We start from the raw sequence: 24,197 nt of genomic DNA, 5'->3' as shown, positions 1-24,197 counted from the left end.
CACGATAGTATGCACCATTATTAGCAAAATAGCGAAATAACGTTGTATACTATGTTCACACTACAGAGTTAAAACATGTTATAATAAATAGCAACAAGAAAAATGTCATCGAGATAGCGTTAAAACACGTTTTTACTTGTTGTGTGAACGTAGTATTAGCCACTTGAATCTTAAATAATTGTAATGCTACTTTGTTTAAGCTAAATCGAGGATTCCACAATTATTTAAAAAAATATTAATATATGGCATAAACAGTGAATTTTCATTTAACCTCATTGAACGGTCGACTAACCTTTATTTATAATTGATATTTATTCCAAACTTGTGAAAATTAGCTTGAAACGAATATAAATATTCTCCTCCCGTGTCGACAGGAATCGTGTTCAATTAGAATGATATTCACAGTTCATTTTTAATTCAAATTGAAATATTTCAACCAATTTTTTAATCAAAGTTTAAAATAACTATTATGGCACCAGTTACAAACGAGGTTTCAACCACTTTAAACTTATTTTCTTTTGTGCATTAAATATTATGTCACTACAAAATGCAGTACATCATCGGCCAACTATAAACTATCCACCAAGTTAAAGTTCTAAGTTCAGAAACATATCAGTTACATGTTGACAAAATTGTTCTCACACGCTATGGAACGAGACATATGACGAAGAAAAGCTATTTTACTGCAAGAAAATATCGGAATGAAAAACAATTCTCCATGTTGTCTAATTTACTCATTTGCTTTAACATGAATTTGTTGTTTTTTAACATTGTCGTGTATCGCAGATCAGAACGCAGCCATATAAATGACAGCATCGTTGGTTTAAAGCTTACCAAATAGTTTAGGCCGGTTTAAAAGTTAGTCTGGTTTAAAAATAGTTAGTACGCGTTTGAGCTTACGGCTATCAGAGTCTTCCACAATTGCCCATATTCCAATCATGTGGTATCGATCACCAAGTTTCAATCTCTATAGTTGATCATATCTGGTACCGAGAAATTCTCGAACGTGTTCTGTTGATCGAATTACAAAACCTTCTCGCGTTCCGGCAACTTGGAAAAACATGCTCTCAACTTTACTAGTATTATTCAATTTTTCTGAGCGCACATCGCACCTTTCGATCTACACATTGAGTTAATAGATTGGGTCGTCGTTTACGGTCGATTTGCCTCCATATTGAAGCAAAATTTCAAGTATTCAGTACCAGACGAACTCCTGCCTAGGTTCATAGTAAGCAGGTTTCTTACACCGGGGTAGTTTTGTTCTAGTTAGTCTTAATTCACCATGCATGTCTGAAATGTTTGCGTCACAATCACACGGTTCTCTCGGTTCAAATTATTCAAAATTCGGCGATGGTGATATGTTATATCAGAAAGGAAAGTGATACACACGTACGATCGATCAAGTCATCCCAAGAAGGACCTATAAAACATCGGCAAAGGATCGAGAATTACATGTTGCTTGTATTTTTGCACGCTTCGTTCGTAATGGTGATGAAAACACAAAGATTATATACGATCCCCTCTAAACTGCTTACATGCTACAACGAAACGCCTGTTCACTACATGCGGGAAAATAGAGTAGGTAATTGCTAAATGTTTCCTTTACTATGTTTATACTTCTGTTTTTGTTTTGCTCTTTTTTTTTGGACTCCCACATTAAATCGAGAAATGCCATTACAAAATATAGTATCTTTCGTTTTGCGTTTCGATAAATAGTACGTTAGATTTTTATTTTGTTTGTTACATGAGTGCCGCTAATTGTTTTAACTCTCAATCAGGTTATAAAATATCAATGCACGAGCTTCCTTTTGACAATGGCAGATGCCTACATACTTTTGACCACAACATCATCACGGGAATGGGGAGGTTTTTCACCGACTACACCTACTAAAATGGCTTTGTTTTGTTGTTTGAGATTTTATCATTCTAATTCCATACTACGACGTTCAGATTTAAGCTTTCTTTTTGACGAAAAATATCTGTTAAATGCATTATTTAGAAGGAGCTGCCGAGGTTTTTTGAACAATAGGTTTGCACCTTAAAAATACATCTTCGATTGCTATAAACTGCGACTGTGGTTTGAGTCAATGACTCATACAACAATCGAAGCTACTAGCAATCATTTGATTTGTTACGCTCTCCGGAACCCAATTTAATATCTCAATATATTTTCTTACTATATAATAGACTAGCCTTAGACTAGATGTGGTAGAAAGAAATCGTTAGAGTAAATGTCAAACTAGTGGATGGACTGTGGACACACTTTTCACGCCCAGAAAGGCTTATTATTTATTGCATATGAGAATGGTCTGTTGCTGTTTCTTTTTTTTTTTTAAATTTATGCACTGGGTGTGATTGGTTCGAACCACGACTTCCCTACGGATCCTAAAGGCAGTTTACAGAAATAATCGGGTCAGCTTTGGTCGAGTGCAAAAGCATATAGGAAGAAAGTGAAAAGATTTTGTGCTTTTGTTGATCGAAGTTTATGAATTCGTTATTTGTTCGAAATATTGTACGCAGTGGCAGTGAAGTCACACGGTTAAAGTTTTTCTAATAGAACAATATATATTTAATGTAGTTGTGAAGCTGACCCGCTTTAAAAGAACTTCATACATAGCTTAACTAAATTAATTGAACGTAACTCCTTCGTGAAGCGAGAAACTTAATATCAAATCCTGAAAGTTACAATGTTTAAAACCCACATTTGACACGAGAACATAATAATAATACAACCAATATAAAATATAATAATATCCTGATAAAGGTAGAACAACATAAGGAATCAACAAAATAGTGAACTTACCAACGCAACAATAAAATATCAAACCGAGCACAACAGAATCGAAACATCCTATTTACTGAGGGAAGTCAGTGTGGTGTAGACAGGTCCGTTCAGTGTGCAACTTACTGCATCGGCTGGTACGATTACTGCTCGTCTGTGCGCGGTAGCCGGTTGTTGGTCGGAAATGTTCTTGGCTCACAAAACTAGCAGCAGATCGCCAGCCTGTCTGGGGTTCTAACCAGCGTGTACCGACTACGTTTATTTTATTACGTTTTTTTTTAATCGGACCCGTAGAAGCGACACACGTGCATGAAATGAAAATAATAAGTTGACGTTAAATAGACACAATTTGGATTTTTCATGGAGTGATTGAATGAGTGGTGAGTATCGGAAAATTTAAACGAATTGACTGCGATGTTTAATCTGGAAGCTTTTCGATGACGATCTAGTCTAAAATCGAGCTACGTTTAGTTAGTACCTGATTTGATACACTTACAATTATATTCCGAAGTGTGTTGTGTCAAGTGGGAGAGCGAAAGTGTAACTTGTGTAACCTATGTCTGGTGGGCTATTGGCAAATTTATTCCGGCATACGGCAGTTTCGTCAAATGGTCCCATTATAACAGGTAAAGCTAGCTCAGAACTACTACACGGGAATGGACAGTCGTTGGCAAAATAATATGTTATTTGGAAAGAGTTTCGTTAAAATACTAAACAATCACTTCAGGATGTCATTCTAGAAAATCATCCGAAGGAGAGTCGTAGATGACCTGCCGAACGAAAGAGGAAGATAGAAAGGTAGAACGAACAAAATAGGAGAAATCACTGAAGTTAGTTAAGTTTCGAGATAAACTAACAAGACTATAATGATGAACTATTGATGTGTTACGACTAGTCTACAGTTGCTACATAGTTGTTTGATGTTAGCCGCTTATCTTCGTCTATTCTAAACTGCTATTGTCGCTAGAGTTCGACCCTAGATGATAGCTGAATGTGATGTTTGATGAAGGAATGAAGGTCTCAAGCAAAGATATTCGTGTGTGTGACACCTTAGATGTACTTGTGATTTTGATTTACCCGCGAAATGTCCACGCCAGTAATCGACTTGACCAGCTCCGGTATCTTGTTGACGATCTGCAACACTTCGCCAGTTAGCTTTGCCGCACCAACTTCACCCGTTCCGCTCGAAACCATCGTAATCTTCTTGGCCTGGGACAATGGAGCTGCTACCTCTGCTGCAACCTGTACACGAAAAAACACAATTTAGTTATCGGACTTATCTCTGTCAGCGGCTAACGAAAATACCTTTGGCAAAGTTTCCAACAGCATATCTACCATAGCTGCTTCACGATATTCGCGCCATGCTTCTGCCTTCTTGGCCATCTGTTCGGCTTCGGCTTTGGACTTGGCAGCAATGGCAAAGGCTTCCGCTTCTCCGCGGATTTTAATCTAACAAATAATCAAATAAATTTATTAAACATAGTCATAGTAAGGTTTCTAGAAATATTCCAAATACCGCTTCAGCTTCTGCCTCCGCTTCCAGCACCACTCTGTTCCGATTGGCTTCCGCCAACTTTTCCAGCTTGAACTTCTCCGCCTCGGCTGGTCTTCTGATGGTAGCTTCCAGCTCCCGCTCGCGTCTAGCCATTTCCTGCTCCTGCACGGCAATCTCCTGCGTGCGTTCGATGACCTTAATCTGCATCTGTTCCTCCTTGATGCGCTGCTTGGTTTTGGCGGCCTGCAGTTCGTAGGCCATTTCCGCTTCGGCTTTCTTCGTTTGAACCTCCACATCGTAGACGGCCTTCTTCAGCTCAAAGTCACGCTGGGCCTTAGCGATTTCGGTATCGTTCAGAAAGCGGGAAGCCATCCGCTGTTCCTCGGCGATCGCTTCCTTGATGGTGGCATCGCAGCGCGCTTCCGCCTCGCCGATGCGGGCGTCGCGCTTCACCTCGGCAGTACGTGCCATACCGAGACTTTTGAGGTAGCCCTGTGGGGAAGAACAGCGACCAAGTTGCCAGGTTGGAAAGCAAGGAAAACGAGAAAAAATGTTTCAGTGAATGCTGGCGTGGAATACGCATATAAACACAAACGCTGATGATACTATCAAACAGTATGTGGACAAAATAATTTCACTTGCGTGCTTTTGACGCAATACAAAATGAACACACTTCAAGTAATTGATTTTAAATAATTTCAAAATATTTTGTACAAGTAAGCCAATCAAGTTGTGATCTATTAAAAATATTGCAAGGCCAAGTGAAAAATATGGGTACCTCATTTCAAATAGTAGCACTATTGACAGTTAGTAGCAATATTCTATTCCTCATAACCGATTCTGTGACGTTACACGGGTAAATCTTCTTTGAAGTCGTTTTGCGAAACAGAAAAAAATATTGACAAATGAATATTTTGTGAGTACAAACCCCATTTACTTCAATCTAAATTCATTGTCATTTTTATTTTGCAGCGTTTGGTGGGGCAATGAGAGCGCGAGTAAGTCCAAGGCCGATGATAGTAGGGGTAATGACGGAATGGTCCCTGCAGACCACAATAACGCCATGGGAGAGGATCAGGGTTTGGGTTGTGGTGGGATTAACCCATTAGGGGCCATGCATAAATGACGTAGCATTTTGGGGGATAGGGAGGGTATACCAAATTTGTGACGAAGTGTGACGAGGGGGAGGGTAGGGTCAGAAGATGTGCGACGTAGCATTAAGTTTAAAAGCCATTGTTTAGAGAATGCGGTTTTTCATGAGGTAAATTACGATTCGTGGAATTACAAGTTCACAAAAATACGAAAAGATTTTGTATGCGGATGTAACTTGCTACACTAGTTAGCTAATGTTGCTAACTAGTAGACTTATTTTGGAAGCTGAATTAAATTTTCAGTTCGGATTCAACCAAACAAAGTTTAGTAATTTAGATGGACGTATGCTTCTTAGAATCATTGGCAGCTGCAGAATTGTGAACTGAGGGAACTTCTCCTCATGCTCCTCTTGACATATAAAATTCAAAACAAAATTATCAACACTATATTTGTCATGAAATGGGCTTATTTTGCACGCAATTTGCTGTTGTAATGAAAATGTTGATAAAAGTCGTCAAAAATTTTGAAAGGACATGTAGGTAAGGGGTTATATGTTGAGATGCGGGAAAAAATGGAAAAGTTTGAATTTTTATAAAGGTATGTAGCCATATTTTTATGAAACATTTGTTATACGTTTAGCGTAGTACAATGTCCAATTTGCAAAATCCACTTGAGAAAATTAAAAAAATATTGATAATTGTCGAAGTTATAGTAATTTCCGCAAAACGCGTTTTTTTTCAAAGAGGTTTGCCGTGACTACGATTCCAGTCCAACAGCTCATCAGAAACCATCAAACTAAAAAAATTCATTAGTATATGTACCTGTAGTGCACTTGAACGTTCGATTAAAAAAATTCTTCTTTTTGGAAACGGGGACGATTTTTTTAAAAAAATCACTGTTTTCGCCTGAAAAAATTATTAAAAAAATCATAATAATATGAAAATTTTGACAAAAAAATGGAATCGTTCAAGGACACGGCAGTTAAATTACGAACAAGCCAAAAAAAAAAGTTTTGAAATCGGTTGAAAACTTTTCCGGCAATCGTAGTCACCGCGAAGATGTTTTGGGAAACATGATTTCGACATAATCGCTTTTAAAGTTTCAAGTATAAGCAACACATCCATAAGTGAGCAAGATGAAAAACGCTATAACTTTGCGTCCACTGCTCTGATCTCTATAAAAATTTGAAATAACATTCTTAAGAACCTGAGCTTTACGATAGAAGAATAAAAAAATTCGATTTTTTGGCCGACCTCAACATATATAACCCCATAAAATAATTGAAAAACATATGCAATTTTTTTCATCCCCCGGCCGCTTTGCATGGGACGAGGGGGAGGGGGTAGGTAAATGCTACGTTATTTATGAGGGGGAGGTTAGAACTTTGTGACCAAATGCTACGAGGGGGGAGAGAGGGGTCAAAAATCGCCGAAAAAAGCTACGTCATTTGTGTACGGTCCCTTATAACCCAGGGGTTTCAAAAAGTGAGCCAAATGCAGTGATATCTTCAATTCCACCAAAAATTGTATCAAGGATTATGGGAAAAATAAAATCACCGCTTAAAATGGTTTTGAGAATGAAAATATCTCGTGCAAAAAAATTCGTACGCTTAAATAAAAACAACAAATTTTAAGTTGTTTGACATATTTCTTCGGATTTTCTGATAGACAACACTTCTTTTACACCTGTAGGAACGTTTTGTCATATAATGGAATTATTAGCACGTATTCCAACAATAAAATTCAATTAAATGTATTGCTTACTTTTCAGTCGCCATTTGCCCCAACTATACATGGTTCAAAAATGTAAACAAAATTATAAAAAATGGCAGTTGTCTTGTTTCACAATGAAATATGAGGTGCAATGATCCCATTAGTGCAATAATAAAGCAGTTAGATTCCAAAATTCTGTAGTAAATACGCGTAAAACGATGGATAGTTCTGCGTATGAAATTTCATACGCAAGGATATAATGGGTTAAGGAATTAATGTATGCTTGACGAATAATTGCGCTGCAGAATATGATGAAAAACTGAATTGAATTACTGCTACCTCATCAAAAATAACATGTTTCTCCATACAGGTCGGACTCGATTATCCGGGGATTTCAAAAAAAATCTCACCCCGGATAATCGAATCACCCGGATAATCGAATCAAACTTTTTTTGCGTTATTTTATGAATTTAATCTTCATTCGTGGAGAAATTGGAAATAAAATGATCAGGATAAATATTATGGTAAATGCAAATGTACCTATTTTGGCCCTAGTAGATTTTTCAGACCTTTCATTTATTAATATTGGTAGCGAGTTAACGGTATGTATCAGGTGTTTATACCTATTTGTGTAAGAATTTTAAGATAATTCTAGATTTTTAATAAGGTGTGTCTTTTGAAATACAGGTCAAACTCGATTACACGGTGCTTCGATTTTCCAAGGTAAATGATTCGATTACTCGAATACCAGAAAAAATAAAGTTAGTAAGTAAACTGGGGGTCGTCTGTTTCTTGGCTCCAGTTTAATTTACGTGGTGGTGTTACATATCATAGCTAACATGCCTTTTAACCATCATTCTAGTTAGAAGAGTGCGTATTGCGCCCCCACAAAGAGATCCTTGTCCTTGTAACATCATTTAGTTGGCCAATGTTGTACCGGAATGTCAGGTAATAACTACGCGTGTAGTCTTCCCAAGCTCCCCCACTCATACTTATCACTAGCGAAGGACTACAGGGTACGTAGAAGATAAGTTCCCGACCGCCTCAGCGAGAAGTACTGCTGGCGCGCTCTTTACATAGCCTATCATCCATCTTTGCTTGAGCTACCCAAGAATTGAAATCACCTCCAGTGGCGGCCGGGTCTCTTGTCAGAATCTCGTTGACCATTTCTAGACCAACGTTTTTCTACCACGTATAAGGTCCCAAAACTATTTTTCCTTAGAACTGTTGGCGTCAAGAAACACGAAAAACCTGGTTTAATAAAGAGAGGTGCTTCTTTTGCAGTGCTAGAAGCTACTCAATATTTTCCTTCCTATTGCATTAAAAAGGTAATTGAGGGAAATCTAAATTAGAAAGTTTTAGCAGTTTTCAACAATATTGCCAGGCTAACAAAATATTCCAAAATTTCATTTTAACCATTAACAGAAACTATCCCTGGCAGCACTGCTTCAGCGGAACCTAAGGGACCGTACACAAATGACGTAGCTTTTTTCGGCGATTTTTGACCCCTCTCTCCCCCCTCGTAGCATTTGGTCACAAAGTTCTAACCTCCCCCTCATAAATAACGTAGCATTTACCTACCCCCTCCCCCTCGTCCCATGCAAAGCGGCCGGGGGATGAAAAAAATTGCATATGTTTTTCAATTATTTTATGGGGTTATATATGTTGAGGTCGGCCAAAAAATCGAATTTTTTTATTCTTCTATCGTAAAGCTCAGGTTCTTAAGAATGTTATTTCAAATTTTTATAGAGATCAGAGCAGTGGACGCAAAGTTATAGCGTTTTTCATCTTGCTCACTTATGGATGTGTTGCTTATACTTGAAACTTTAAAAGCGATTATGTCGAAATCATGTTTCCCAAAACATCTTCGCGGTGACTACGATTGCCGGAAAAGTTTTCAACCGATTTCAAAACTTTTTTTTTTGGCTTGTTCGTAATTTAACTGCCGTGTCCTTGAACGATTCCATTTTTTTGTCAAAATTTTCATATTATTATGATTTTTTTAATAATTTTTTCAGGCGAAAACAGTGATTTTTTTTTAAAAATCGTCCCCGTTTCCAAAAAGAAGAATTTTTTTAATCGAACGTTCAAGTGCACTACAGGTACATATACTAATGAATTTTTTTAGTTTGATGGTTTCTGATGAGCTGTTGGACTGGAATCGTAGTCACGGCAAACCTCTTTGAAAAAAAACGCGTTTTGCGGAAATTACTATAACTTCGACAATTATCAATATTTTTTTAATTTTCTCAAGTGGATTTTGCAAATTGGACATTGTACTACGCTAAACGTATAACAAATGTTTCATAAAAATATGGCTACATACCTTTATAAAAATTCAAACTTTTCCATTTTTTCCCGCATCTCAACATATAACCCCTTACCTACATGTCCTTTCAAAATTTTTGACGACTTTTATCAACATTTTCATTACAACAGCAAATTGCGTGCAAAATAAGCCCATTTCATGACAAATATAGTGTTGATAATTTTGTTTTGAATTTTATATGTCAAGAGGAGCATGAGGAGAAGTTCCCTCAGTTCACAATTCTGCAGCTGCCAATGATTCTAAGAAGCATACGTCCATCTAAATTACTAAACTTTGTTTGGTTGAATCCGAACTGAAAATTTAATTCAGCTTCCAAAATAAGTCTACTAGTTAGCAACATTAGCTAACTAGTGTAGCAAGTTACATCCGCATACAAAATCTTTTCGTATTTTTGTGAACTTGTAATTCCACGAATCGTAATTTACCTCATGAAAAACCGCATTCTCTAAACAATGGCTTTTAAACTTAATGCTACGTCGCACATCTTCTGACCCTACCCTCCCCCTCGTCACACTTCGTCACAAATTTGGTATACCCTCCCTATCCCCCAAAATGCTACGTCATTTATGCATGGCCCCTAATCAGATTAATTGTAATAACTTCTGTTCTACTGATAATATTTATAGCTTTTAATGCTCAAATGAAAGATCTTAGTCGATTTTATTAGCCTTACTTGTCGTTGTGTAAACCAAAAGTTATAGTCATTTAGAAACGTGGTTGTTTACTAACAAGAGGACATGAGGGGGTTAAAGATGCAATTAGAATTCTGAGCAGGAATCAATTGTTGAAGGGGATAATAGGAGAAGAGCCATATTGTGTCAAAGTCCACTGGAACTCAGAGCAGGAGATTTACACCGGATTTCAATGAAAATAGGACCATGATTCTATCAGTATCTGGAATAAATCATAATCGTCAGCGGAATTCTATCTTGAGAAGGATTCCATCAGACAATTAAGAAGCTTTTCTCTAGAATCCTGCATCAAAATTCAGAGAAAACACCGCAGAAATACGGATAAAAATTTAATCAAAAATCTGAAATAGATTCCATTGGGATGCTAAGAAAACTTGGATCAAAATCCTGGAAAGTATTCAAGCAGAATCCTGAGAAGCATGTCATCATTACCCCTAGAGATAGCCAGAAACCAACTAAGCAATGTAGGTATAATGACATTTTATGTGGCCTGCAGTAACTGATATGTGTATCACGAGAAAAATGTACTTTTAGTGTAAAATTAAAAAGTTGCATATTTGGCAATACTGGCGCTAAAAACTTTTTTTTTGGATTCCTTAAACAAATCTTTCAAAAAATTATCTCGCTGATTGATACTAATGCAAACAGTATAAGAGATATAGTCCGAAGAAAAACAATTTTTAAGCAATTTGTTAAAATTAAGAGTGTTCCCATGGACTGAGGGGCTGTTCAAACGACACAACAATTTAGGTTATTATATATTGGCTCTAATCCATGAAGTTAGATTCCAAGTTTTGGTTTGTTCAGGTTAATTTGCGCGAAATAACTCGTATATAAGCTATTTTTGAGGTAGGTTAAAATTTAAGATGAGGTTAAGTATAGACCACCCAATTGCCCGAAAAAATGTTCTATTGACTGCAATAATCGAACTAGCACTATAATAAGACATTATAGTTGAAATTTGATATTTTTTCAAAACACCCGGATAATCGAATCATTTTCCCCGGATAACCGAATCACGGATAATCGAATCCCCGGATAATCGAGTCCGACCTGTATTTGTACTTTTTGATTATGTAATGTAAATTTATCTGTGTTAAAAAGTTCACTTTATCACCGAGGTGTTTGCCAGATCGGGAGCGTAGCTTTGCGTTGATGATCGCGATGGGCTCAAGCGTTGGTATGTTAACGTCTTTGTCGCGTGTGTCAGCGCGTATGTGACTTCGCATGTATAAACAATAGGATCGGTACTGCACCGATAGTTTGGTGTCGATTGAATGCATACGTCACGGCTTCATGCTGGCAGAAGGGGAAAATAATGATCGAATGGTCGTTCTAGGCGAGGATTTGCGAAGTTTCTTTTGTCGGCGTCGGCGGTAAAACATGATGATGAGTTATGTTCTATCAAAGACCATACGGTAGACTTGGATGCAACACCCAACTCCTACTTAGCAGAAGGCAAAGGACTCTTCACATTTCCTTTCGATCATGTCCATATGAGCCTGCCTAGTCCTAGTTTTCCGTTCTAAGTTTATAACAGATTCGCTCTAGAATACCTATCCGTCTTTCAATTTCATTGCTTTCGTTTCTTTTAGTCTTAAATTTGCCGAAAATAGCCAACACAATCGATACTGTATCTGCATATTCGCGTGTTCTTGATAGATCGCGTGGACCGCGAATATGATACTCGTTTTCCAATGTACAATACAGATGATAGGAGAGCGTGTGTTCTCCTGTATCACTAGAGTTCCCGATCATGTCCCCATGGAACGTGTTCGCTAGTGGATAAAAGCGTTATATTTTTTAGTCCAACTGAATGTATAGACCAACGTTGCTAGGACCGCGGGTAGAGACTTCCGGACGTGACCAATCCTTGGTCCCGTGAACACGGGCGTTGGTAGTTTCACGTTTGAAACCGCGTTTGTGAATTTATCGCCGGGATGTTATCATGTTTGCGAGATTGCGGGCGTAAGTATGCGTCCATGGTCGCGTAGGACTGCCAAAAATCAACTGGTATATTATCTTCGGGAGTCCTGGTATGGGACACTCCAAGTTTAAGAGTCCAAACCAGGGAACCTCCAGAGAGAACTTAGTCATAAACCCACTTTATTTAGTATATTATTTCGACATAAGTGGGTAATAAAGGTCGCCAAGTTAAGCACTAAATCTGATCAGGATGTAGCTTAACTAAAGAGGAAGCCTAACTAAAGACCCATTTACTCCAATTTAAATTCACTTATAATGGCCTTCCATACCTGTCCTAGTTTTTAATACCGTTTTCGATTGACCTCGAAACTGAGTCAGGCTCCTCAGCCGCTGTTAGTTCATATATTTAGTTGGGGATAGAGCCTATCTCTGTTTCGCCTCATACATAAACTGTTGCTGTCATCTTATCTCGGTTGGTCCAGCTTCCGATTCTGTTTTTTATCATTCGGCAGCACCCGCGAGGGGATTGCCACTGTGAAACGAATCTGATTTGAAGTTTTTCCCTTAACGATTCTGTTGACATCAGCTGCAGGTACCTCTCTGCATAATATGGAAGGGGTGCTACGCCTAAGACAAACCAGGCCATCCACAGTCGGGAGTTTTCTGTTTCTAGTGCTTTCACAGCAGAGAGTGAGTCTGACAGAATGACCACTGGGACGTCAGGGAGCTTCTTGGTAGCGGCAAGGAATATTGCAGCTGCTTCGGCAGAGAAAACTGAGCAGCTCGATGCGAGACTAGTCCATGTATACCGAAATTTACTCGATTGTCAAGTTTGGATCCGTCGGTGAATAACTTGTGGTGATTGCTGAATCTGCTAATTTGATTCTTATATTCTGGTATAATGGTTCCGGTGGGATCACCTGCTTTTATTTTTCCATGGCAACTTAGGAGACCGATATGGTGAAAGCCTTGTGTTGATCGCTGTCCAGTACACTTTTTGGAAATTGGTACGACTAGAGCTTCTCTCCACGCATCTAAGAAATTACTATTGGCCCAGATAAAGCGCGAACACGAAATTATTGCGACACATTCAACAGGGCATAATTTTTTTTACCATTGGGTAAAAATCAACCAAATTTTGCACACTTTCTCATTGATGTGTATTGTTTACATGCTGTCAAACTCGAAGGCGTGTTTTTCGATTCAACGAAAATGGAGGTGAACCAACGCAAGTCGAGAGAACAAATTCTTTCCAAACACCTGGAATTTCCTGACCTGTTGCACCGACAGTTGGGAAAAATGTTGAACATTCACCATTCAACCGTCTCCAGAGTGTTGAAGCGGTTGCAAGAGCGGTTGACGTTGGATCACGGCAAAGGAGCAGGAAGAAAATCGGGACCGGAGAACAAAAAGACGGAGGGATTAAAGCAAATCCCAACGTCTCAAGCCGTGATTTGGCTAAAAAGATCGGCATGTCGCAGAGCTACGTCCAGAATGCAAAGAAGAGACCTGGACTACATACATACAAGGTACAGAACTTCCCAAACCGCGATGAGCGGCAACAATCGACGGCTAAAACTCGAGCACGGAAGCTCTACGAGAAGATGCTGACAAAATATGGCTGCTGTGTGATGGACGACGAAACGTATATAAAAGCCGATTTTAAGCAAATTCCGGGGTTGGAGTTTTTCACCAGCAAGAGCAAGTTCTATGTGGCCGACAAATTTAAGAAGAAGAAAATGTCGAAGTTCGCCTCCAAATATCTAATTTGGTGGGCCATCTGCTCTTGCGGACTGAGGAGTAAGCCTTTCGTGACAAAGGGCACAGTAAATGGCAAGATCTACAAATCTGAGTGCCTCGAGAAGCGCCTTTTGCCGTTCTTGCAGTAGCACGACGAAGCTCCGCTATTTTGGCCAGATTTGGCATCATGCCACTATTCTAAAAGTATCCTGGAGTGGTATGTCCATTTTGTTCCAAAAGACATGAATCCGCCAAACTGTCCGGAGCTGCGCCCGGTGGAGCAGTACTGGGCAATGATGAAGCGGGAACTTCGGAAGAGCAAGAAGACAGTCAAAGACGAGAAGGACATGTTAAGAAAATGGAAAAAAAAAACTGAGAAACTGGTACCGGATGACATTGTAAAAACTTTGATGGAGGGCATCAAGCGAAAATGCGTTTAATTTTACACTCAAGGCTCCATCGATTAACTTTTCTTTTTATTTTTGAAGTAAATGTATAAAACTACCCTAAAGTTTTGGTTTGATTTTAAACCTTATAAGAAAATTGGCATGACATTTTCGGTGTCGCAATAATTTCGTATTCGCCCTTTATTATTGAGGCTATCAAGCAGAGCAGGCATGCACATACCGAAACATTGCGTAGTCGAGATTGTTCTCGCCGGCTGATTTTTCCACCGGCACCTCCTACGACGAGTGGTGCAGAGTGATTGTCGGTTACAGTCAGTCTTCCCATGAACATCGATAAGTTTGCACCTGTGTACAAAATTTCGTGCACGCGTTCAACCTCAAACTTGATTTGCCTTTGTGTACAGGATCGCCTCGAACACCAAACCCAAGCGAACGATGTGCAAACTTAGGTTTAAACACTGTGTACGTAAACCGTGTGCGTACACAAAAAAGGCACACACAAAACAGAATGAGTCAATACTAGTGATGATGAGTGATAGAAAGAGAAAACTAGTGTTAAGAACCTGTGTGTACGAACACCGCGTACGTACATGGGGTTCGGTTGTACAGACGAACATGTGTACGTGTTTTGGTATGCATCAGCGCGTTCGAGTTTACACACGAAATGTGGGTTTAAGATGAGCACAACAACGTCTCTTTTGACGCTTACCAACTAAGGGCTCCGGCTGTGTTGCTGGAACAGATGGTGAGGTCAATTGGCGATATCGGCCGGCTGTTCGAAAAGGTTGCGCTACCGTCTTGTAGAATGATAGCATTGAACTCCTTCACTCACGAGAGTAGTACGTTTCCTCTTCTGCTACCGATGTTGTTCGCCCAATATGTGGTGGATGTTAAAATCCCCATGATGAGGTTTTTTAAGTTGCTTGAAGAGTTATCTAAGTTCTCCGGAAAGATTATTTATACTGCTGGACGGAAAGTATATGTTGACCGTGGTGATTGGTATTCTTATCGCTATAGCGAGGAAGGTGGTGTCAAGCGGGCCTGCAGTGGCGTTGGTGTCGGATAGGACGACTATACCTATTGTTCGGTATGTTGGTGGTCAAGAAGGGCCCTGGAATGCCGCTCATGGATGAATACATATTCGCTTCGTAAATGAGTTGTATTGCAGACTTACTAAATAGCTGGGGAATCTATGCTTCACCTCGAGCCCCTGTCCAATTCGATCGTCTGCCTTAGCTGAGACATCTGGTGGTTGGGGGTATAGACACTTCCGCATTGATGGAGTCGTCCAATGCTCTCTCGTCACTGCCTAAATTAGAGTCACGCCACCTAGATACCATACGATCCCAAGACTAAAATGTGATTCTGCTGTAATCGGCGAAATACTCGTCCGGTCAGTCGTCGATTCATTGTCCTTTCCGGTAGATAAAATTTTCTATCACACGGATTCTAGGGACGTGATCTGTGGGTTGAACTCCGACCATCGTCGATATACCTCCTTCATCGCATCTCGGGTGAGTGAGATTTTGGAAGCCACAGAGATGCGCCAATGGCGTTGGGTCCCGACTAAACTTGACGTTGCAGTTGATGCTACAAAATGGGAGAAGTCTCCAGATATGACTGCAAGTTCGAGATGGTACAACGGCCTTGAATTCCTCTGGTTGATAGAAGACACATGGCCGCATCAATTGGAGAGAGAGAGAGAGAGAGAGAGAGAGAGAGAGAAAGCAAAATCGACAGCGAAGTTCGTCCAAGCTTGCTAGCTCACTTCGCGAAGCCAGATACTGCAATAAATTCCTCCAGTTGGAAGCGAATGGTTAACATTGCTATTGCTGTTCGTGGTTTGCCTGCCAACTGCCGTTTGGAGAGCCAGAATAAGCCCATCATGAGTGAACCTGCTACTTCCGAGGAACTGCTGGTCGCCGAACGCTACGTGATGCGCCAAACTCAACGAGAAACCTATCCAGATGAAGTAGCCATCCTCCTGAAATCCAAGCCGTCTGTTCTAAGATCTAGCCACCTGCACAAGTTGTCACCCCAGATAGATGACCATGCACTGTTAAGAACCCAATCATTCTACCCCGTGACTAACACACTGCTAAACTCATAATTATACGCTGCCATTACAAATATCATTACCAAAACTACGCGGCCGTTCTGAATGAACTGCGTCAAAAATTCTGCATTCCCCGACTATGCCCTGCCACTAATTATGGTAGACCTCCCATCAGAAACACTCGACGCCTTTGCTCACTCGTTCACGTATGTAGGCATTGACTACTTCGAACCATTGGAGGGTGTGTTGTAGGTCGCCGAGTGGAGAAATGTTGCTCGTTGAGTAGGCTAGGTCCACCGTCGGGGCTAATTATCTTACTAAGCGGACATAGGTGCCGAGAGAATTCCCACCACCGCGCAAGGAAACGGGTATCGGTATCGGAAGAAATTCCGCCGCCGGAGAGCTCTCATTCGGAGTAAAGTGAGTGCACCTCCGGGAACTATCCGAGTAGATCGCGACAAAGCTGGGATCTAAATAGCTCACGGAATCGAAGCTAAATGGCTTATGCAATCAGGAACTAAATAGTTTGTGGTAATTTACCGCTTAAGCGAGGCTTCGAGTTAATTGTGGAAACCTCGTGAGCAAAAGAAAGAGGTGATATGAAAACATATGGCCTCGCGCCAAGATCAACGGTATTATCGTAGGTAGCTGCAATCCGCCCCAAGGTGCACAACAGAGCAGTACAATCGGATGCTGGATTCGTTAGTCAGACGAACGCCGGTTGTTATAGGAGCAGACCTTAACACTTGGGCCGTGGAGTGGAGTAGCAAGCTGACCAATGCAAGAGGTTACATCTTGTTGGAAACTCTGGCGAAGATGGATGTAAAACTGTATCGTAGGTCTCGCTTGTACATTCCGTAAAGACGATAGATGACGTCTTTTCTCGAAGCACGATCCAATCGCGTGGCCACCTACACGGTACGTCGATGCAGACGGTGGAAATGCTGATGACAGTCGAGTCTCCGATGACGAGCTCCTTATATTGGTAAAAGGGCTGAAAGCGAGGAAAGCTCCCGGATCGGATGGTATCCCCAACGTGGCGCTGAAGACAGCGATCCTGGCGTTTCCGGACATATTCAGGATAGGTCTACAGAAATACCTGGCCGATTAATACTTCCCGGATATATGGAAGATCAAAAAAATGGTGTTGCTGCCACAACCAGGGAAGCAACCAGGAGATCCAGCATCGTATCGACCTATATGCCATCTGGATAGTTTCTGGAAAGGGTCATCCTCAACAGGCTAACGAACTACGTTGCAAGTGAGAATGGGTTATCGCAGAGATAGTTCGGATTTCAGAAAGGGATCTCGACGGTGGACGCCATCAGCAGTCATTGCGACCACGGAGAAAGCATCGAAGCAAAAGAGAAAGGGTAATCACTACTGCGCCGTTGTAACAATCGACGTGAAGAACGCGTTCAACAGTACCAGCTGGACAGCTACCGTCGTAGCGCCGCAAAGAATGCGGATTCCGGACTATCTGCGCTGGGTTCTGAAGTTATTTTCAGAACCGAGCACTGGTTTTCGAAACGAACATGGGGCAAAGGTCGATTATGGCCACGGCGGGAGCAGCTCAGGGCTTCATACTTGGTCCAACGCGCTGGAATATAATGTACAACGGAGTGTTAACACTGGAACTGCCCAGGGAAGTTGAGATCATCGGCTTTGCAGATGATGCAGACTCATAGACTAAGTCGCAGCAAGAGTGGGACAACGCAGAAAAAGGAAGATGGACCCACAGACTTATCCCATATGTGTCGGTGTGGTTGCATAGAAAGCATGGACAGGTGAACTTCCATTGGACGCAGTTTTTCTCCAGGCACGGATACTTCCGGAAGAACCTGCATCGGTGTGGACATGCTTCGTCATCTTTTTACCAGGAAAGTGTATACGTGAAGAAACGCCGAAACACGTGGTCTTCGAATGCCCTAGGTTCCAAGAAATTCGGTGGAACCTGGTGTCTGGTGTGACAGTTGACAATATCGTCGAAGAGATGTGCCACGACGAGCATATCTGGGATGATGTCAACAGAAAGGTTACGAGTATATTCTCCGAGCTACAGAGGAAGTGGCGAAAAGGCTAACAAAGCAACAGTGCCGACTAGAAATCCGCCGTGAAACAACAAATCTGGTTCGTGAGATTCCACCACTGGGGAACTCTGCGTCGGAGTAGACTAGATCCACCGTCGGGGACCAGTTGAGTATTACACGACGCAGGATGGGGTTCTGGTCATCGGGGCGCCAACGAACCGGACGCAAGCCTCCACTGGAATCGCCGGACCAACCTCGACACCCTAGCGGGTAGCCCACGAGTAGGCTAGATCCACCGCCGGGGCTAGATCGAGTAGATCGGGACGAAACAATGAGCTAAATGGCTCACAAAAACAAGCATCGGGATTGGGATGAATCCACCGCCGAGGAAGACACAGTAGGGTGGATTCTAATTTGACTGGAAACTAATTGGCTCACGAAACAGACATCGGTACCGAGAAAAACTCCGCCGCCGGGGAACTCTCAGTCAGAGCAGGGTAGTTTCATCGCCGGATAATATCCGAGTAGATTCGATAAAGTTGGGAGCTAATGAATCAAGAAAGCGGGTATCGGTGTCGGGAGAAATTCCTCCGTCGGGGAACTCTCAGTCGCAATAGGGTGAGTTCACCGCCGGGGACTAGTCGAGCAGATTGCTACAGAGCACTGGGTATGTGCCCCAGCGAACCAGACGCCACACTCCATCCAGAATCCCGGACCTACCAACCGGTAGACCCGAGAGAAATACAGCTAAAACTAAGTAGAATCGGTGATAGCTTCTTTTCGTCGGGGAACTCTCCGTCGGCGTAAATGAATCTACACCGCCTGCGACACCCTGCTCCACCGGAATCACCGAACTGACCTCGGCACCTGGCCAGTTGGCTCGGTTTCGGGAAAATTTCTCTCACCGAAGAATTCTCCGTCGAAGTAGGCTAGGTCCATCGTCGGGGACAGACCGAGTGGCTCGCTAACAAGTCGGGAGCTCAACGAGGAAGGTATGCTAAATGGCACAAGGGAGTCAGAGGGCTCAGAAAGTTGGACAATCTGAGGTTTGCCGCCCAGATTGTCCTCGTAGGGGAAGAGCACTAATTTTCGATCCACAGCTAGCTTTCCTACTGCCATACAGAAATTTCCACGTTGTAAGGATGGTCGAAAGCTGGTAGTATGTCGAGGAGGGGTACTGTAATCGTACGGAAAGAACTAATTACAACTTTTTATACATTTTTTTCCAGCTGCTCAGTGTTTTTGAACATTTTTTCTGTTCTCAAAAAAATAACAAATTTTTGACACTCGGCCCTCGGTTAACTTTCAGTGCAATTGCTATACCATTCCATTGAGAAAAACAAAAAGAAAAGATTTGCCCCTCGAGCAGGACTCAAACCTGCAATCCTCCGATCTCTAGTTGGGTACGTCAACCATTCCACCATCGAAGAACTGTGATGACCTCATCACCAATCCCCTACAGTTTCGTGATCACCGCCATAGCCCCAATACCTACTAATAGGACTCATCGATCCCCAACGTCTCCTATAAGCGATCGTCACTATCCCTCTCTCTATTCGATCGGCCACATACCCAGAGCAGAACTCCTACGAAATGCGAATAATAAAATAGACGAAGAAGTTGGAGTGATAACATACCCAGAAGCCACATGATGGTCCAGTGGGGGAGTCCCTTGCAACACATTTCCTTAAAACCCTGTAGCGTTTATGCATTATTGTTAACATTAAGTCAGTGATGCGCCAAACAGAATCATCAATATTATATATTAAGAACATTTTGGCAGCACTGTACGGCAAATCACCATTCCCTCGTCGAACGCATCAGTTTCTGCATATGTGGACACTAGACTGCCCAGAAAAACAATGAATTTTTGAAAACACAATCGGCCCACCCCTGAGTCGATTCCTAGTCCCACCAGGAGTACTTGCTCCAAATTTGAAGCAAATCGAACAAGTCTAGCTACCGGACCAACGTGCTTGAAGTTTGTATGGGATTTTTCGACAATTTACATGGAGAAAACCCTCTTGCTCACATTTTCGCCGCTAGGTGGCACTGTATACATCAGATTATCACCAAAAGTGAAACTTAAGAAGATAATTCTATTGTCTACAACTTTGTTGAAGACTGCAAAGCGATCCGACTCGAATAGGAAAAGTTATTAAACTTTTAACGAAGTGATGTCTGAGTCAGTTTTGCATGGGGCCTAGCAGTGCATAATAGTGTATCAGTACTAGGTTCTAACAAACTAAACATTTTTGTGGATTAATGGTTAGATTTAGCTGAATAGTATGTTCGGAAGAATTGCAGTATATAATACGAGCTATGCTTTGGTTAGAAAATTTTAGTTCAATCTGTGACCGCATAGATGGCGCCATCACTAACTTGTCAACGGAGAGAGATACAATATCGAAATGTTTGGAAGAATTATTGCAATATTCTTGTTCTACAACTTTGTAGAAGACACCTAATTTCTATCTCTCTACGTTGAAAAGTTAGTGTTGGCGCCATCTATGCGGTCAGATGTGGAACTACAATTTTCTAACCAAAACATAACTCGTATTATGTACTACAATTCTTCTGAACATACTATTCAGCTAGATCTAACCATTATTCCATAAAAATGTTTAGTTTGTTAGAACCTAGTACTGATACACTACCATGCACTGCTAGGCCCCATGCAAAACTGACTCAGACATCACTTCGTTAAAAGTTTAATAACTTTTCCTATTGGAGTTGAATCGCTTGCAGTCTTCAACAAAGTTGTAGATAATAAAATTATCTTCTTAAGTTTCACTTTCGGTGATAATCTGATGTATACCGTGCCACCTAGTGGCGAAAATGTGAGCAAGAGGGTTTTCTCCATGTAAATTGTCGAAAAATCCCATACAAACTTCAAGCACGTTGGTCCGGTAGCTAGACTTGTTCGATTTGGCTCAAATTTGGAGTAGACACTCTTGGTGGGACTAGGAATCGACTCAGGGGTGGGCCGATGGGGGTCATTTTTTTCTGTCACTCTAGTGGACACCTAATATTACTGCATCTTGGATAACTTCCACCGGATGTCATCAGCAGCAGAAGCAAAATCACGGTATCGCACAAACACAAAGACACAGACAGTTGAAGTTGATCGTCCATCGCGGTAGCAAGCACTTTGCTCGTGGCGAAATAGTCCGACAGGTTACCGGTGATATAGCACCACAAAATCGGCTTTTCGAGTCGGATAAATTTGTCCGTCGGCACAATCAATTGGCAAATTTGCTGACGTCGTCGGAGAAAGGCTAGTGAGTCCAAAAATAAACAAGTACTGTTCGTCTAGTGAAAACGTGCCGCGTCGCGAGCGCAAAGCATCACGAAGGGAATTGCGCTCTGCCACCGAGAGCAGCTTCGAGAAAAAGATCCGGCTAACAGACGTAATCCAGAAGAGGAACGAGGTTACAAATCAGATCGCCTGCTGATTCCAGACGCCGTTAGTTAGTGGAGACGACAAAAGTAAGCTCTCTTCATCCGATTGTCGATCGCAGCAGTGCTCATCGTGAACGAACGATTACACGAGGCAGTCAGATCGGCATCCAAAAGAGCCGTTGACTTTTCAAAGACGAGTAAGTACGGTTCGGAAAAGTTTCTCGCTAATTGCACTGGCCTGCAACAACGAAGATTTCGATAAATTCCGGAAAGGGGTCTTCATTTGGATCTTTTTATCTGGACCTTTATTTCGGAATTCACCTTTTGGAATCTTCACTTGGAAATTTTCTATTGGATTTCTGATTTGGAGCATCCATCTTGGACGACGATAGCGGGACCTTTGTTGCCGTATCGAGTGTTTGCTGTTTCGATGCGATCCTGCTCAAGACTGTCATTTTGCATCACGGGTCGATTCAGCAGCATCGAATTGCCACGACGACTTTGCACGGCCACGGTATATTGCAAAGATCATTTCGATTCCATCGGAGGCAGCATTCGCCCACCGAGAGCAAACGGATTCAACAAAGGTGTCACGACACGGTTCCTGGGTGGAGCGGTGAGCGGAATCCGTGTTAGTTTGATTGCGCAGGCCGTTGTATGGAAGAGTCACAGAAGATTCGACAGTCACCACCAGGGAGTTGGCTTGGTGCTTACAGAAGATCGACGGGAATGTTGCCGACAGGGAATTAAAACCGCAGCCCATGAGTAATGAATAAGTTGTGTATTCAAGATAAATAGATGTAAGAGACATAGATTAGGAGTGAGTAAAGATATGGGGTGGAGTACAAATATATAATGTTTTGATAAATTCTGCTGTGGTTATGATTTGTTGGTGCGAATTTGTGTATGCTAGTCGGTGCACTCACGGCATTCATTCTCCGTGAGGTCGAAGGCCACAACCCTCTTACTATTAGTCTATAACCCCATGTACGTCCTAGAATCGTTTGGTCTAGAGGAACAGAATGTTGCTCGGCCATAGTCATAGTAATGACCACGAAATTGAACTTTTGCACCCAACTTAGTGTACTAAATAAAATTCTAGATTGATTGCTTTGATTCGCAATCTAACCTAGAGAATGACTATACTGTTAGTTGTTGATATTTTGCAACCTTCTGTTTCTGTAACTTCTTGTGTCCTACCCAAAACAGAAGCCAAATAACTTGGTAAATGTGAGGTTACCACTTAATAAAGTTAACACCTTACAGACTAGTACTAATTCTATAGCGGAAAAGCCATAAAAAGCTACTAAACTAAACAAATCTAAATCAAACATAATAGTTCTGGAATATAAAGCACTATTAGATAAAATCCCGAAGGAATCAAAACAGTGACAAGGTTTTTAACCAATAAACAAAGAACTACAATAATAATGGTTATCGAAACAAAGATTAGTAAGACCACAGTGACAGCAAATCAGACAGAAGAAGGTTCGCCTGGAAACGAATGAAGTAATAGCATCTGTTCGATGTCGGCAATGTATTAATGCATGGAAAGAGTATACAACGAATATGCTCGAAAAGCCGCCAACGAGCGAAACAGTGTCGGTGTGTTAGTGCATCTGCCAGTGTATCAAACCGAGAAAAAAAAAACACATCTATCTCTGAAAAGTGCCGAAAAACAAAAACCATTTCCTGCACTCGTTCTTGTGTTAGTGTTATAGTAATTCAACATGATCAACATATGTGTGATTGTGATGATTGTGCATGTGCGAATGATGTGAGAAAAATGTACGAAAATGTTCTGTTTTGTTTTGTTTGGTTTTCTTCTGCACCACCATGGTGTTAGTGTCACTTGTAGCTTACTGCGATTGTTTGACATACATAGAAACAGAGGCGAGAGCGAAGTAGTATGAGAGCAAACTGGTTTTTTGCATTTGTATGTCCCTAAGGGTTAATCAACATACCTTAGCACCCTTTTACATTGTTTTTCAAATTATTGTAATTTGTAGCGGAAAATATACGAAGAAAAAAGAAAGAAAGAAAAATACACATTGGAGAAAAAACGATGTGTCGTTCGAAAAAACGAGGAAGTGTTGGGCGTTTGGTTATTTTGTTTAACGGATTGGAGGCAAGACTTGTTATACTACTTATTTACTGTAGGTTGGTCTATTTTGTGGGTCATCTACTTAAACTAGAAATTGAAGCGAAAGATGAAGAGAAAACGTAAGACGAGAAAAGTACAACGTTGCGCTGCGATAGCCGTCGGTACAGAAGATACTCAATGCTTGTTCATTTTTCCTTCTGATAATATTGTTTGTTTGTTTGATCGCTGATATCGTTCAATTGGCGCAACGAATTTTTTTTCTGTTTTGTTAGATTAACGAATTTCTTTAAGATTTTAGTATAGATACATAACACTAAATGAGGATTGTCAGCATGCTTATAAAGGGAATTTTTTCAAGCGGAATTCTATGACAACTATGAAACTGCAGCGATTAGGATTTCCTCCGTGGGTAACCTGATGGCTGCAATCT

The 24,197-nt window shown here is 41.2% G+C and overlaps 1 protein-coding gene across 2 annotated transcripts in view; it reads right to left on the bottom strand.

Annotated features, from left to right (window-relative positions):
• Window positions 1-1,441: 1,441 nt before the first annotated feature.
• Window positions 1,442-24,197, bottom strand: part of LOC131693458 (flotillin-1) — a 36,915-nt gene continuing 14,159 nt past the window's right edge. The window contains exons 4-8 of one of the 2 annotated variants that reach the window (XM_058981272.1): window positions 4,299-4,769; window positions 4,088-4,231; window positions 3,860-4,024; window positions 3,279-3,552; window positions 1,442-3,034 (exon numbers count right to left, since the gene is read on the bottom strand). In XM_058981272.1, the coding sequence (XP_058837255.1) occupies window positions 3,514-3,552; window positions 3,860-4,024; window positions 4,088-4,231; window positions 4,299-4,769 (819 nt within the window). In that variant the 3' untranslated portion in view covers window positions 1,442-3,034; window positions 3,279-3,513. The remainder of the gene's footprint in view (window positions 3,035-3,278; window positions 3,553-3,859; window positions 4,025-4,087; window positions 4,232-4,298; window positions 4,770-24,197) is intronic. The other variant, XM_058981274.1, reaches the window with a different exon arrangement.

This window comes from Topomyia yanbarensis, chromosome 3 (genome assembly GCF_030247195.1).
Source record: "Topomyia yanbarensis strain Yona2022 chromosome 3, ASM3024719v1, whole genome shotgun sequence".
Classification (NCBI taxonomy): domain Eukaryota; kingdom Metazoa; phylum Arthropoda; class Insecta; order Diptera; family Culicidae; genus Topomyia; species Topomyia yanbarensis.
This window is presented reverse-complemented; position numbering and strand designations above follow the sequence as displayed.